Source organism: Nerophis lumbriciformis, linkage group LG22 (assembly GCF_033978685.3).
Source record: "Nerophis lumbriciformis linkage group LG22, RoL_Nlum_v2.1, whole genome shotgun sequence".
NCBI lineage: Eukaryota > Metazoa > Chordata > Actinopteri > Syngnathiformes > Syngnathidae > Nerophis > Nerophis lumbriciformis.
In genome coordinates this window covers 27,671,686-27,688,025 of record NC_084569.2, presented here as the reverse complement: position 1 = coordinate 27,688,025, position 16,340 = coordinate 27,671,686, and the positions used below count along the sequence as shown (strand labels likewise).

Below are 16,340 nucleotides of genomic sequence, written 5' to 3'. Positions count from 1 at the left end.
ATATGTATGTATGTATAATATATATATATATATATATATATTAGGGATGTCCGATAATGTTTTTTTGCCGATATTCCGATTTTGTCCAACTCTTTAATTACCGATACCGATATCAACCGATACCGATATCAACCGATATATACAGTCGTGGAATTAACACATTATTATGCCTAATTTGGACAACCAGGTATGGTGAAGGTACTTTTTTTTTAAATTCATAAAATAAAATAAGATAAATAAATTAAAAACATTTTCTTGAATAAAAAAGAAAGTAAAACAATATAAAAACAGTTACATAGAAACTAGTAATTAATGAAAATTAGTCAAATTAACTGTTAAAGGTTAGTACTATTAGTGGACCAGCAGCACGCACAATCATGTGTGCTTACGGACTGTATCCCTTGCAGACTGTATTGATATATATTGATATATAATGTAGGAACCAGAATATTAATAACAGAAAGAAACAACCCTTTTGTGTGAATGAGTGTAAATGGGGGAGGGAGGTTTTTTGGGTTGGTGCACTAATTGTAAGTGTATCTTGTTTTTTATGTTGATTTAATTAAAAAAATTTAAATTTAAATTAAATAAAAAAAAAAAAAATGATACCGATAATAAAAAAGACCGATACCGATCATTTCCGATATTACATTTTAACGCATTTACATCTCTAATATATATATATATATATATATATATATATATATATATATATATATATATATATATATATATATATATATATACACTAGGGTTGTACGATATATTGGTGTTAGTATAGTACCGCGATACTAATGAATCATGTTCGGTGCTGTACCGCCTCTAAAAAGTACCGGTCCCCCCCCGCACCCTTGTCGTCATCATCACGTCATGACATTGCTGGTTTAACGAGCAGAGGAGCATGTTCGGCAGCGCGCACACACGGAGTACTTACAAGCAGACACAGTGTGTAGACAGAAAAGGGAGAACGGTTGCATTTTGGCTTAAAAACTAAAGCTAAAGGTGACGTTATAACACTGAAACGCCCTCAGGAAGAGGTGCTTTAAGACATAATAATAATAATAGTGGATTAGATTTTATATCGCGCTTTTCTATTATTAGATACTCAAAGCGCTCACAGAGAAGTGGGAACCCATCATTCATTCACACCTGGTGGTGGTAAGCTACATTTGTAGCCACAGCTACCCTGGGGTAGACTGACAGTTTGCGCCCACGACCCCTCCAACCACCACCTATCATTCATTCATCATTCATTCACCAGTGTGAGCGGCACCGGGGGCAAGGGTGAAGTGTCCTGCCCAAGGACACAACGGCAGCGATTTGGATGTCAAGAGGCGGGGAGCGAACCTGCAACCCTCAGGTTTCTGGCACGGCCGCTCTACCCGCTACGCCATACCGCCACAGCTAGCAATAAAGTCCATCCACAGTCTGCAGTGTTGTAGCTACTTATAAATCAATAATCCTCACCTCCATGGCGACAAATAAAGTACGTTTCTTACAAGTATCATTATCACTGCAGGACGAGGAATAGTAAACATGCTTCACTACACACCGTAGGAGGATACCTTAGCTCACCGCCGTCAAAATGTAAACAAACGCCATGGGTGGATCTACACCTGACATCCACTGTAATGATACCAAGTACAGGAGCGTATCTAGTCGATACTACTATAATTACATCAATATTTTTAGCATCACAAACTCAGGAAATATGTCGCTGGACACATGAGGACTTTGAATATGACCAATGTATGATCCTGTAACTACTTGCAAACCCAAATTTGGGGTATCATCCAAAACTAATGTAAAGTATCAAACAACAGAAGTGATTATTACATTTTAACAGAAGTGTAGATAGAACATGTTGAAACAGAAAGTAAGCAGATATTAACAGTCAATGAACAAGTAGATTAATAATTCATTTTCTACCACTTGTCCTTAATAATGTTGACAAAATAATAGAATGATACATGACACAATATGTTACTGCATATGTCAGCAGACTAATTAGGAGCCTTTGTTTGTTTACTTACTACTAAAAGACAAGTTGTCTAGTATGTTCACTATTATATTTAAGGACAAACTTGCAATAAGAAACATATGTTTAATGTACCCTAAGATTTTTTGTTAAAATAAAGCCAATAATGACATTTTTTGTGGTCCCCTTTGTTTAGAAAAGTATTGAAAAGTACAGAAAAGTATCGAAATACATTTTGGTACCGGTACCAGAATATTGGTATCGGGACAACACTAATATTCACACACAAAAGTAAATGTTAAGGAAATGTAAATATGTACACTTATTTCACGTTGTCCTAAAATAAGGAAACAAAATAAAACTGAAATAAGAATAGATATTTAAAATTCTCAAATATTTATACTTAATTCACGTTAGTGATCCAGCCACCTGTGTGCTGGCTCTGCAGGGTTGTTTGTACCTGTTTTTATGTTCTGGTAAATACCTTCAGATTAGATTGTTACACATAGTGAAACTTCCCATCAGGAATAAAACTGTAATATTTCTCCTTTATAGTAAGTCTGCAAATTTACTCTTTTAAAATGTTTTAATTGAGTCATAATTTTTGCATGTTTAGCCAAGGAAACAGATGACTTATGCCAGCACTGTAACGTTAATGACTTAGTCAAACCTATAAAATACATCAATCCCCTTTTGTGTCTCCATGTGTAGTGTGAGACCAGAAACCTGACCAGACCCATGGTGGTCACCCAACCCATGAGCTCCCGGGCACACAAAGCGGTGAAGGCCGCCACAGGCCAAAGGACAAAGAGACTGTCCCCCCTGACAAGTCCAGAGCCACCCCAGCAACCAAGTGAGGGAGTACTTGGTTCCCTTCCAGTGATCCAACAATTTTGTTGAATTGTCTTGTATCGCAGGTGTGTTGGTGCACACAGGACCCGTGATGGGAATCGCCTTTGCAGCCTTTGCGATGGGTGTCAGCTTGATGGGGGGGCTGTGGTGCATCTACAGTTCTACTGGTAACAAAACCACTAGATTTGTTTAGTGTTTCCAGTTGCACCTGGTTGTCACTCTCTGGGGCCACAATGGGCTAAAAAGTTTGGCCGAGGGCCAAAAGCCCACTGCAACTAAAGTAACATTCAACTGGGGGGGTGGACAAAAGAGAATTTGTCACAAGAGTTTTATTCACTCATAATCAGATGGTACAAGGTTGGATTGGGTTGCCATGATTACAGACAATGTCTCCGGAGACGTTGGATGATGCGCTCTCGTGAAGGAGCGCACACACACCAGACTTGGTCCAACGTGGTTAGTTATACGCTCCCTGGTGGTTCAAAGGCCGTCATAACAAACAACCAAGATAACATGTACAACGTCAGGGCGACCCGCTCTGCCATGTCATGTCCTCCCTAATGCATTCCGACTTTGCTCAACAAACAAAATAGAAATGGTACAGAGGTCAGAAAGAAACCAATTTCTGATTTGGTCAGAAATTCCACTACACAAGTTACAAAGAATTCACAAGACTTGCAACAACAAATAATTCACAGGACTTGCAACAACCGCCTCCACCAAGTGCCAAGCCAAAATATGTATATCCTATACACATACAGGTGTACATGTTGTATTATTATAATGGATATATAAGTAATATAATTGGATATTAAGAATATGTGAAAGTCAGACTCCTACATTGTTTACTTCCGTGACAGCCTTCTTAAAGTTTTGTAATCAATCAGAAATGTTTCCCATAAGGCATTGTTATGGATTTAAATGGGTCTTTTTTAATGGTGTTTGGATGTTTTTTTATAATATCCACAAAGTTCAGTGAGCAGGCTGTGTTATGTGTGACCATGTGTGTTGACTTTTTGTGAGACTCGGAAAGGTTGTCTGCATTTGGTCTTATAAGTAAATGCTGTGCTGTACTTCATTCTAATCACAAGTCATGGACATTGACCTGACCGATTCACATTTGCTATTTGATGGTGGTAAATTTAAGACATTGGAAAACCTTTTTAAAAACATTTTTTAATTCACACTGGCGGGCCGTAGTTTGCACACGTGTGTCTCGCTTGTGCGCTATTGTTTGCATCGCTGTTGTGTAGCTGCTAGCTAAATACAGAGACAGTAACTTTACAGATTAAAAGTTACATTTACGCGACTAAAAAACATTAATGATTTCCCTTGTCTTGTTCACGAGTGAGGGAAGAGTGGATCGTGAGATCGACAGGCGGATCGGTGCGGCGTCTTCAGTAATGCGGACGCTGTATCGATCCGTTGTGGTGAAGAAGGAGCTGAGCCGGAAGGCAAAGCTCTCAATTTACCGGTCGATCTACGTTCCCATCCTCACCTATGGTCACAAGCTTTGGGTTTTGACCGAAAGGACAAGATCACGGGTACAAGCGGCCGAAATGAGTTTCCTCCGCCGGGTGGCGGGGCTCTCCCTTAGAGATAGGGTGAGAAGCTCTGCCATCCGGGGGGAGCTCAAAGTAAAGCCGCTGCTCCTCCACATCGAGAGGAGCCAGATGAGGTGGTTCGGGCATCTGGTCAGGATGCCACCCGAACGCCTCCCTCGGGAGGTGTTTAGGGCACGTCCGAATGGTAGGAGGCCGCGGGGAAGACCCAGGACACGTTGGGAAGACTATGTCTCCCGGCTGGCCTGGGAACGCCTCGGGATCCCCCGGGAGGAGCTGGACGAAGTGGCTGGGGAGAGGGAAGTCTGGGCTTCCCTGCTTAGGCTGCTGCCCCCGCGACCCGACCTCGGATAAGCGGAAGAAGATGGATGGATGGATGGATTTCCCTTGTGGATCATTAAAGTTTGTCTAAGTCTAAGTCTTTAATATGCATGTAAATGGAGCATCGTTGGAGCATTGTTAGCCACCTTGTACTAGCAGTTTTTCACTATTTAGAATGCACAGAAAAGGGAAAGACGTGTGTTCTCACATGAGGATTGTGGATGATTGGCCAAAAAATTTTTTATAAGTGCAGTTTACCTCCGAGCTAGATGTATTGCTTAAGTCAGGGGTCGGCAACCCAAAATGTTGAAAGAGCCATATTGGACCAAAAATACAAAAAAGTAATCTGTTTGGAGCCGCGAAAAATTAAAAAGACTTGTATGAGTGTTATAATGAAGGCAACACATGATGTAAGTGTCTATATTAGTTATATTAGCCTACTATCAAAATGACTATGTGTCGCATCCATCCATCCATCCATCTTCTTCCGCTTATCCGAGGTCAGGTCGCGGGGGCAGCAGCCTAAGCAGGGAAGCCCAGACTTCCCTCTCCCCAGCCACTTCATCCAGCTCCTCCCGGGGGACCCCGAGGCGTTCCCAGGCCAGCCGGGAGACATAGTCTTCTCAACGTGTCCTGGGTCTTCCCCGCGGCCTCCTACCGGTTGGACGTGCCCTAAACACCTCCCGAGGGAGGCGTTCGGGTGGCATCCTGACCAGATGCCCGAACCACCTCATCTGGCTCCTCTCGATGTGGAGGAGCAGCGGCTTTACTTTGAGCTCCTCCCGGATGACAGAGCTTCTCACCCTATCTCTAAGGGAGAGCCCCGCCACCCGGCGGAGGAAACTCATTTCGGCCGCTTGTACCCGTGATCTTGTCCTTTCGGTCATAACCCAAAGCTCATGACCATAGGTGAGGATGGGAACGTAGATCGACCGGTAAATTGAGAGCTTTGCCTTCCGGCTCAGCTCCTTCTTCACCACAACGGACCGATACAGCGTCCGCATTACTGAAGACGCCGCACCGATCCGCCTGTCGATCTCACGATCCACTCTTCCCTCACTCTTGAACAAGACTCCGAGGTACTTGAACTCCTCCACTTGGGGCAAGATCTCCTCCCCAACCCGGAGATGGCACTCCACCCTTTTCCGGGCGAGAACCATGGACTGGGACTTGGAGGTGCTGATTCTCATCCCAGTCGCTTCACACTCAGCTGCGAACCGATCCAGTGAGAGCTGAAGATCCTGGCCAGATGAAGCCATCAGGACCACATCATCTGCAAAAAGCAGAGACCTAATCCTGCAGCCACCAAACCAGATCCCCTCAACGCCTTGACTGCGCCTAGAAATTCTGTCCATAAAAGTTATGAACAGAATCGGTGACAAAGGGCAGCCTTGGCGGAGTCCAACCCTCACTGGAAACGTGTCCGACTTACTACCGGCAATGCGGACCAAGCTCTGGCACTGATCATACAGGGAGCGGACTGCCACAATCAGACAGTCCGATACCCCATACTCTCTGAGCACTCCCCACAGGACTTCCCGAGGGACACGGTCGAATGCCTTTTCCAAGTCCACAAAACACATGTAGACTGGTTGGGCAAACTCCCATGCACACTCAAGGACCCTGCCGAGAGTATAGAGTTGGTCCACAGTTCCACGACCAGGACGAAAACCACACTGTTCCTCCTGAATCCGAGGTTCGACTATCCGGCGTATGTATCCGTACTATCCGTACTATGTGTCGCAGGCTAACGCAAATCTTCGTTGACAGAAATGTTGAAATGTAATATTTATTCTACGCATTTTTACAACATTGGGAAACATTAGTAACATTTCTCAGAGGGTGAGATAACCCCTGGAAATTACTGTCTTAAAATGACCAAAGGTATAGATGTGTGTGTCCAAGTTAAAGGAAATGGCTAGCTGTCTTCTTCTAATGGATTCATTACAATCTCTGCAACGTTTGCTGTGGTCTGGAACAACATGGCACACTAACAATTATCAGAAATGCAGCCAATATTACATACAAATAATGTGTCATGATACATGCAAATATAAATTAAATACACAGAGGACATAAGTAAAGGAAATTAAATGAGCTCAAATATACCTACAAACGAGGCATAATGATGCAATATGTACATACAGCTACCCCAAAGAGCATGTTAGCATCGATTAGCTTGCAGTCATGCAGTGACCAAATATGCCCGATTAGCACTCCATAACAAGTCAATTACATCAACAAAGCTCACCTTTGTGTATTCACGCACAGTATAAAACGTTTGGTGGACAAAATGAGACAAAGAAGAAGTGGCATGAAACACGTCTTTCTGTGGCAGCGTCGGAGAAAATTGTACGTGTAAACCAACTGTTGAGTCACAGTCCACACAACTATGGCGAGTTCATGGGCCGCTGAAATTAGTAGGACAAAACGGCGCTCGCCAAATACTCTCATCAGTGACGCATAAACACAAACATATTCAACTGTGGGCTTTCTAACAATTAGGAATTTATCCTCTCACAGAAACCATATTACAACAAAAAAAAAAAAATTCCATTACTTTTATTCATGATTATATCATCAAATATCACTTTTAAGCGAAAAACTATCAGGCATTGTATTGTGAGTTCACCATGATGCATTTGTGAGAAAATTAGTGCTTTTCTTGCACCGATGCATGTTTTGTGTACTTTTGTGAAGGCACGCGGCAGATATGGCTTGAGGGTGATGGATATTTAACAGACCAAACTCCAGGAAGTATCACCAGTCCAGCGTCACCGTCGCATCAGCTCACCAGTTCGGTGTAAAGGTGAGAGTTACCTGCATGGGGTCCGTTCACACTGAGAGGACACACCTGTGTAAACGGCACATTGACAGCACACGAGGCTGTGGGTTGGAACCCGTCGGCAGTTAGAGAAAATGTGTCACCATTTGGTGTGCACCTGCAAATCATTCACGTTTTTTTTTTGTTTTTTTGTCTGTCTGATCTTTTTTCGAGGTTCCCTCCGTTAGATGGAAGCAAGACCACTGGAAGTAACACCTCGTTGGGGGTGTTGAGAACTGGAGAAGACCTTTATACTGACTTCAAAGTGGGGACAAGAACACCTTTCCTGTGCATTCTAAATACAGAAAAACTGCTAGTACGAGGCAGCTAACAGTGCTGATTATTGTTAATTACCGTTAATTCCGGCCTACTTTTTTCCTTCGCCTTGAGCCCTGCGGCTTATTTTGTTTCATTTTTTTTTTTTACTTTTTTGGAAAAACTAGATACACTGCCTTATAAGTGTTACAGCAACAATATGCTAATTTTCAACACCAGGATGCTCATAGGATACAGAATATTGTGAAAATGTTACAACATATACAATGAATCAAATTTGCAATACATTAATAATGTGTACAACATTGCTCTGATTTCTGCCACAGTTTTATAGATGTTTAAATCAGTTTATAAAACGGTGCGGCTAATTTATGGATTTTTCTTCGCCGACGGCCATAATGCTAATAGTTTTCATAAAACACATGCAGAGACTCTAAAAAAGTGTGTTATTGTTTGCACAATGGCGCCACCTTTTAGTTTGCCTATATAGTATTTCCTTCTGTTTAGTGCTCTGAACCGAAAGAACAAGTGCCGTTCCGTCTTCTACTCGTGTCGCGTTTCTACTCGCATGGATTCTTCATTCGACGTTTGAAAGTTTTACAATATATAATAATTATAATAATACATATTACTTATAAGGTGCCTTTCTGGGCACTCAAGGACACCGTAAAAAAATCAAAACAATAAAATCAAATTGGATAAAAACAACAACAAAAACATCAAAAAAAGATTTTAGATAAGATAAGATGATTACAATGAATAAGCAGTCATATCTAAAACTATTCTTACTTACTAAACCATCCCATGTGTGATGTCTGTAGGAGTGTTTTCATGCATATTTGTACGTGCTATCGTAATGTAATTAAGCTGGCGTCGTTAGCATTAGCATTTGCTCATACCCTAACACGTTTACGAGTGTCTGTGTTAGTATTATTAACTTACAACGGTATTCATTTTGTACAAAACGTCACCGTGGAGTTATTGAGTCTGTTTAGCTGATTGGAGAGCTAGCTTCCGTAGCTGGTGGGTCCATGACGATGGCTTCTGTTTTGTTTGATCAGCCGTTTTACTGCCGCGCTACAGACACCGTTTGGAAACAATTAAGTTATTGACAGAATCTTTCTGTGTAAATAACTCATTTCACAACATATATATCTGTGGCTTTTAGTCCGGTGCAACTAATTTAATGGAAAATATACATATATTCTACAATTTAGTGGGTGTGGCTTATTTACTGGTGCGCTCTCTCGTCCGGGAAATATGATGATCTATTCTGACTTTTAAGCCCTCTAAAAAGCATCCAAAATAGCCAACAATGCTTAATTTACATGCTGCAACGTGCATATTAACTATAGCATACAAGCTATAGCAACATTGTCAGAGCTAACACCGAGGAACTACTTTTCTGGCGTCGTGACACATCCCCTTGCCTGCACTACTCCTCGGACCACGAGCAAGTAGCAATAATGTACGCCAAAGGGTTCTTCAGGTTCTGCTCTGCCCGGTTCCTCATTGAACGTGCATGCCCGACGCTTGCTTCTCTGCACCCCGGGATCACGCCAACAGCCGACACGTGGCATCGACACAGGATAAGGCCATTGCAACATCACTCGGAAGCGTTTTTATTTGAGGAGTGAGGATTGTTCTGAATTTAGCAGCTCAAGGAGAGTGCAAGTGCCGAAAGATTCAACCATCCCATCAGTCGGCATCCCAGTGAGAGAGGACATTGTAAGTCACTGTTGTATGTTCTTTTTTTTTTTAAACATTTAGTAACAGTGCTACATGATAACGCTCCAAAGCTCTCACCGAGTCTGCAATTAGTGGTAGCAAAAACAGGAAGTGCTCTCTATGTTGTTGTTGACAGAACAACAACAACATTGTTGTGGTATTTTGGGCTTCTTAATGCGCGACACATTTGCAATGGGAGACAGGTCTGGACTACAGGCAGGCCAGTCTAGTACCCGCACTCTTTTACTAAGAAGCATTGTCTTGCTGAAATAAGCAGGGGCGTCGATGATAACTTTGCTTGGATGGCAACATATGTTGCTCCAAAACCTGTATGTACCTTTCAGCATTAATGGTGCCTTCACAGATGTGTAAGTTACCCATGCTTTGGGCACTAATACACCCCCATACCATCACAGATGCTAACTTTTGAACTTTGCGCCTAGAACAATCCGGATGGTTCTTTTCCTCTTTGGTCCGGAGGACACAAAACAAAAACAATTTGAAATGTGGACCCGTCAGACCACAGAACACTTTTCCACTTTGCATCAGTCCATCTTAGATGAGCTCTGGCCCAGCGAAGCCGGCAGCGTTTCTGGGTGTTGTTGATAAATGGCTTCCGCTTTGCGTTGTAGAGTTTTAACAAATGTAGCGACAAGCTGTAGTTACTGACAGTGGTTTTCTGAAGTGTACCTGAGCCCATGTGGTGATATCCTTTACACACTGATGTCGCTTTTTGATGCAGTACCGCCTGAGGGATCGAAGGCCACGGGCATTCAATGTCTGTTTAGGCCTTGCAGTGATTTCTCCAGATTCTCTGAACCTTTTGATGATATTACGGACCGTAGATGCTGAAATCCCTAAATTCCTTGCAATAGCTGGTGAAGAAATGTTGTTCTTAAACAATTTACTCACGCATTTGTTGACAAAGTGGTGACCCTCGCCCCATCCTTGTTTGTCAATGACTGAGCATTTCATGGAAGCTGCTTTTATACCCAATCATAGCACCCACCTGTTCCCAATTAGCCTGTCCACCTGTGGGATGTTCCAAAGAAGTGTTTGATGAGCATTCCTCAACTTTCTCAGTCTTTATTGCCACTTGTGCCAGCTTTTTTGAAACATGTTCAGGCATCAAATTCCAAATTAGCTAATATTTGCGAAAAATAAAGTTTTCCAGTTCGAACGTTAAGTATCTTGTCTTTGCAGTCTATTCAATTGAATATAAGTTGAAAAAGATTTGCAAATCATTGTATTCTGTTTTTATTTACCATTTACACAACGTGCCAACTTCACTGGTTTTGGGTTGTGTACATTGTTAGCCGCCTCGTACTAGCAGTTTTTCACTATTTAGGATTCACACAAAAGGGAGAGATTTGGTGTTTCTGTCTGGCAGACGTTTTGTGGATGATAGACAAAATTTAAAAAAAAATTTAAATAAAGTGCAATCCCCCTTTGATTTAAGGAAAGAAGGAAAATAAATGTTTCACTTTTTGGATATGAAGATCATATTTATATATTAGGATGTGCTTGTATGTCATGTGGTACATTTAATCAGCACATTTTCCTAAACCGCACACAAACAAGGATGCTATTTTTGTGTAGATACCACCATAGTGATTTAATTAATATCATTGTAAATGATATTAATCATGTTGATTTTAAAGTATGGTGGTTACGGTATATTTTCAGTGTTTGGGCCCACTCAAGCCATCCTGTAGCTTTAATGGCGTATTTTGCTACATTGCAGTTGAAAGTTTACACTTTAATCACATGCGGATTTATTTATTAAATGATTTATTTCAAGTATTTTGTGGTGGGTTGTACTGTAAAAAAAAAAAAAAAAAAAGTGTCGGTTGATGTTTGACTGATAGTGTACGTGGTTATACGCAGCTGGTAGTGACTTCCTGTTCAGTGCAAAATACACTCCAAAATAAAAGGGTAACCGTATTTACACACAACAACTGAGAAAAGGCACCCATTTAAATTAAATGATCAGACAACTTGAATGCCATTTTAGTCCAAATATAACATATTTACAATTACAATAACAAAATTAAGGCAGCAGCTCTGATAGATAAAAGTATAAAACATTGTATGACCTCCACCATCAGTACACTCCATCTTAGGGGGTTGTACGGTATACCGGTACTAATAAAGTAATGCAGTACTAATGAATTAAAAACGGTACTGCACTACTTCTGAAAAAAAAACATACTTTTTTCCGGACATGACATTGCCAGTAAAACAAGTAGACATGCATATTAGACGTGTAGTTAAGCATTTATCATAATTTTGACCAAATAATAGAATGATGAATGACACAATAAGTTACTGCATATGTCAGCAGCCAAATTATGTTCCTTTGTTTGCCTGCCTACAACTGAAAGAGAAGTTGTCTAGTATGTTCACTATTTTATTTATGAACCAAAGGTATTATTTAATTGCAATCAGCAACATATGTTTAATGTATCATAAGATTTTCTGTTCAAATAAAGTCAATAATGAAATGTTGTTGTGGTCTCCTTTTATTTTGAAAAGTATAGAGAAGAATCGAAATACATTTTGGTACCGGTACCAAAATTATGGTATCGGGACACTCCCTACACTATCTTGTAGCTGGCACCTCTTCTCACCATCAAAACTAGAGTATATGCTATGTGTATTTGCCAAGGTACAATCTTTGCTTTTGGCGCTAAACAGAAACAAAAACTCCAACGAAGATGCCCGTTACAATCAAACAGCTGTTGCTCAATAAGTACATTTCTTATAATATTAACACTTTTTAGGGCACAACAAAAGACCAGTTTTTGCCAAAACACACCATAAACTATACTGGCTTCTAATGTCTTGGACTTGCAACTGACTTCAAAATGAGACTCAGAAATTTGATAATGAAACAAAATATAACCAGCCCATGTTTAAATGTTGCAATGTTTTTTGGGTTTTTTTTTATTATCAAAAACAATATTTATTATCAAAAGCAATATTTATTAACACACACAAAAATAGCAAAAATTGACTATCGGGCGGCACCAAAGCTGTTCTGGAAGACCATACGGCACCTCAGGAGGGGGAAGCAGGGAACCATCCAAGCTGTGTACGGCAAGGATGGGACTTTGCTGACTTCAAGTGAGGAAGTCGTAGGGCGTTGGAAAGAGCACTTTGAGGAACAAATACATCAGACACATCCTCCCTGATAGGAGCAGAGCCTGAGGATGATGGGGGATCGACGTCGATCTCTCGGAGTGAAGTCACTGAGGTAGTTAGACAACTCCACAGTGGCAAAGCTCCGGGGGTTGACGAGATCCGTCCAGAAATGCTGAAGGCTCTGGGTGTTGATGGGCTGTCTTGGTTGATACGCCTTTTCAACATTGCGTGGAAGTCTGGGACAGTGCCAAAGGAGTGGCAGACTGGGGTGGTGGTTCCCCTTTTCAAAAAGGGGTCCAGAGGGTGTGTGCTAATTACAGGGGTATCACACTACTCAGCCTCCCTGGGAAAGTTTACGCCAAGGTACTGGAAAGGAGGGTCCGGCCGATAGTCGAACCTCATATTCAAGAGGAGCAATGTGGATTCCGTTCTGGTCGTAGAACAACAGACCAGCTCTTTACTCTTGCGGGAATCCTGGAGAAGGCCTGGGAGTATGCCTATCCAGTCTACATGTGCTTTGTGGATTTGGAGAAGGCGTATGACCGGGTCCCCCGGGAGATCTTGTGGGAGGTGCTGAGGGAGTAAGGAGTGAGGGGAACCCTGCTGAGGGCCATCCAATCTCTGTACAACCAAAGCGAGAGTTGTGTCCGGGTGCTTGGATGTAAGTTGGATTCGTTTCCAGTGGGGGTTGGTCTCTGCCAGGACTGCGCTCTGTCACCTATCCTGTTTGTGATTTTCATGGACAGGATTTCTAGGCAGAGTTGTGGCCATGGCGGAGAGGGTATACGTCTCGCGGGGCTAAAGGTTGCGTCACTGCTGTTTGCAGATGATGTGGTCCTGATGGCACCTTCGGTTCGGGACCTTCAGCTCTCACTGGATCGGTTCGCAGCCAAGTGTTCAGCGGCTGGAATGAGGATCAGCATCTCCAAATCTGAGGCCATGGTTCTCAGCAGGAAACCGATGGTTTGTACAGTCCAGGTAGAGGACGAGACTCTGTCCCAGGTGGAGGAGTTTAAGTATCTCGGGGTCTTGTTCACGAGTGAGGGAAAGATGGAGAAGGAAATCAGCCGGAGAATCGGAGCAGTTGGGGCAGTATTGCAGTCTCTCTGCCGCACTGTTGTGACGAAACGAGAGCTGAGCCAGAAGGCAAAGCTCTCGGTCTACCGAGCTATCTACATTCCTACTCTCACCTATGGTCATGAAGCGTGGGTCATGACCGAAAGAATAAGATCGCGGATACAAGCGACCAAAATGAGTTTCCTCAGAAGGGTGGCTGGCATCTCCCTTAGAGATAGGGTGAGAAGTTCAGTCACCCGGGAGAGACTCGGAGTGGAGCCGCTGCTCCTTCGCTTGGAAAGGAGCCAGCTTAGGTGGTTCAGGCATCTCGTGCCGATGCCTCACGAGCGTCTCCCTAGGGATGTCCTCGTTGCACGTCCCACTGGGAGGAGACCCCGCGGCAAGCCAAGGACCAGATGGGGGTATTACATCTCCTCTCTGGCCTGGGAATGCTTCGGGATTCCCCAGGAGGAAGTTGCTAATGTTGCTCTGGAGAGGGAAGTCTGGGGGTCTCTGCTGGAGCTGTTGTCCCCGCAACCCGATTCCGGATAAGCGGTTGAAGATGGATGGATGGTACCATTGACTATGTGAATGGTACCCATCCCGACGTGGCACGTTATGCCATTTTATTGAATTGGCCTAAAAATGTGTACATTTTTTTTGCTATAAATAATATTGTTCTTCCACTAGATGACAGGGGGTACTTCATGTATGAACCTGTTATTTTTCATACATTACATTTTTTATGAGGTTTAGAAACACCGTGTTGGACTTTCAGGCTTGTTAATGGCTTTTTCCTTGTGTGCTTATCTGTTGTTGATAATAATATCAGGGGTGCCCACACTTTTTCAGCAGGCAAGCTACTTTTTAAATGACCAAGTCGAGGTGATGTACCACAGTTGTGGTCAAAAGTTTACATACACTTACTTGTAAAGCACATAATGTCATGGCTGTCTTGAGTTTTCAAACATTTCTACAACTCTTATTTTTTTGTGGTAGAGTTATTGGAGCACATACTTGTTGGTCACAAAAAACATTCATGAAGTTTGGGTTCTTTTATGAATTTATTATGGGTCTACTAAAATGTGACCAAATCTGCTGGGTCAAAAGTATACATACAGCAATGTTAATATTTGGTTACATGTCCCTTGGCAAGTTTCACTGCAATAAGGCGCTTTTGGTAGCCATCCACAAGCTTCTGCTTGAATTTTTGACCACTCCTCTTGACAAAATTGGTGCAGTTCGGCTAAATGTGTTGGTTTTCTGACATGGACTTCTTTCTTCAGCATTGTCCACACGTTCAAGTCAGGACTTTGGGAAGGCCATTCTAAAACCTTAATTCTAGCCTGATTTAGCCATTCCTTTACCACTTTTGACGTGTGTTTGGAGTCATTGTGCTGTTGGAACACCCAACTGCACCCAAGACCCAACCTTTGGGCTGATGATTTTAGGTTGTCCTGAAGAATTTGGAGGTAATCCTCCTTTTTCATTGTCCCATTTACTCTTTGTAAAGCACCAGTTCAATTGGCAGCAAAACAGGCCCACAGCATAATACTACCACCACCATGTTTGACGGTAGGCTTGGTGTTCCTGGGATTAAAGGCTTCACCTTTTCTCCTCCAAACATATTGCTGGGTATTGTGGCCAAACAGCTACATTTTTGTTTCATCTGACCACAGAACTTTCCTCCAGAAGGTCTTATCTTTGTCCATGTGATGTCAGAAAATGGATGGATGGATGGATATATATATATATATATATATTTAGATATATATATATATATATACATACACACACATATATATATACGTATATATGTATATAAATATATATATGTATGTATACTGTATATATATATATATATATATATATATATACATACACACATATATATATATTGCCGTTTTTGTTCACATGTTAAAGATGTACAAAATAAAAACATGTTTAACACAAGTTGGTGCATTACCTTATTCTGATGACTTGCATTGATTGGAATCAGACAGTAGTGATGATAACGTCCACATTTTCAAATGGAGGAGAAAAAAAGTCCTCCTTTCTGTCCAATACCACATGAAAGAGGTTGGTTTTTGCCATCTTATTTGTCCAGCTTCCATACTCCTTTTTATACACTTTACAAGAAATACATTGGCGGCAAACTCCGTGGCTTGCTAGCTTGTTTGCGCTAGCTTTCGGAGACTCTTATTTTGTTAGCGCAGACAAGCTGGAGCGGCGCTTTTATTGTGAAGACAGGAACTGTGCGGTCAGTCTTTAGGGTTTTAATGGCAGGTACGGCGCGAGAGTCTGTTGAAAAAAAAAAGTGTTTCTCGCTTTCCTGTCGGTCGTTTTTTTCTTAATAATGATCTGGCAGAAGCCAGAGTCATCTCACAAGACCCTCGGGTGCCGTGAATGTCAATCAAGTTACGAAAGTGACGTCTTGGTGAAGATTGATGATCGCTAATTTTTATATCTATTTTTCTAATGCCTGGCTGGCGATGGACTGACACACCCTCCACCATCGACATAACGGGCACCCCTGGTGTATATATTTTGCAAAGTAATATTGTCACACGCTCTAATCATGACGCGTACTGAGAAAAAA

The 16,340-nt window shown here is 42.0% G+C and overlaps 1 protein-coding gene across 1 annotated transcript in view; it reads left to right on the top strand.

The window, feature by feature from the left end:
- engl (endoglin, like) overlaps window positions 1-11,474 on the top strand; it is a 43,835-nt gene extending 32,361 nt beyond the window's left edge. The window contains exons 14-17 of the mRNA XM_061973335.2: window positions 2,690-2,831; window positions 2,896-2,997; window positions 7,414-7,522; window positions 7,712-11,474. Coding sequence (XP_061829319.1) covers window positions 2,690-2,831; window positions 2,896-2,997; window positions 7,414-7,520 — 351 coding nt within the window. The 3' untranslated portion in view covers window positions 7,521-7,522; window positions 7,712-11,474. The remainder of the gene's footprint in view (window positions 1-2,689; window positions 2,832-2,895; window positions 2,998-7,413; window positions 7,523-7,711) is intronic.
- Window positions 11,475-16,340: the final 4,866 nt, after the last annotated feature.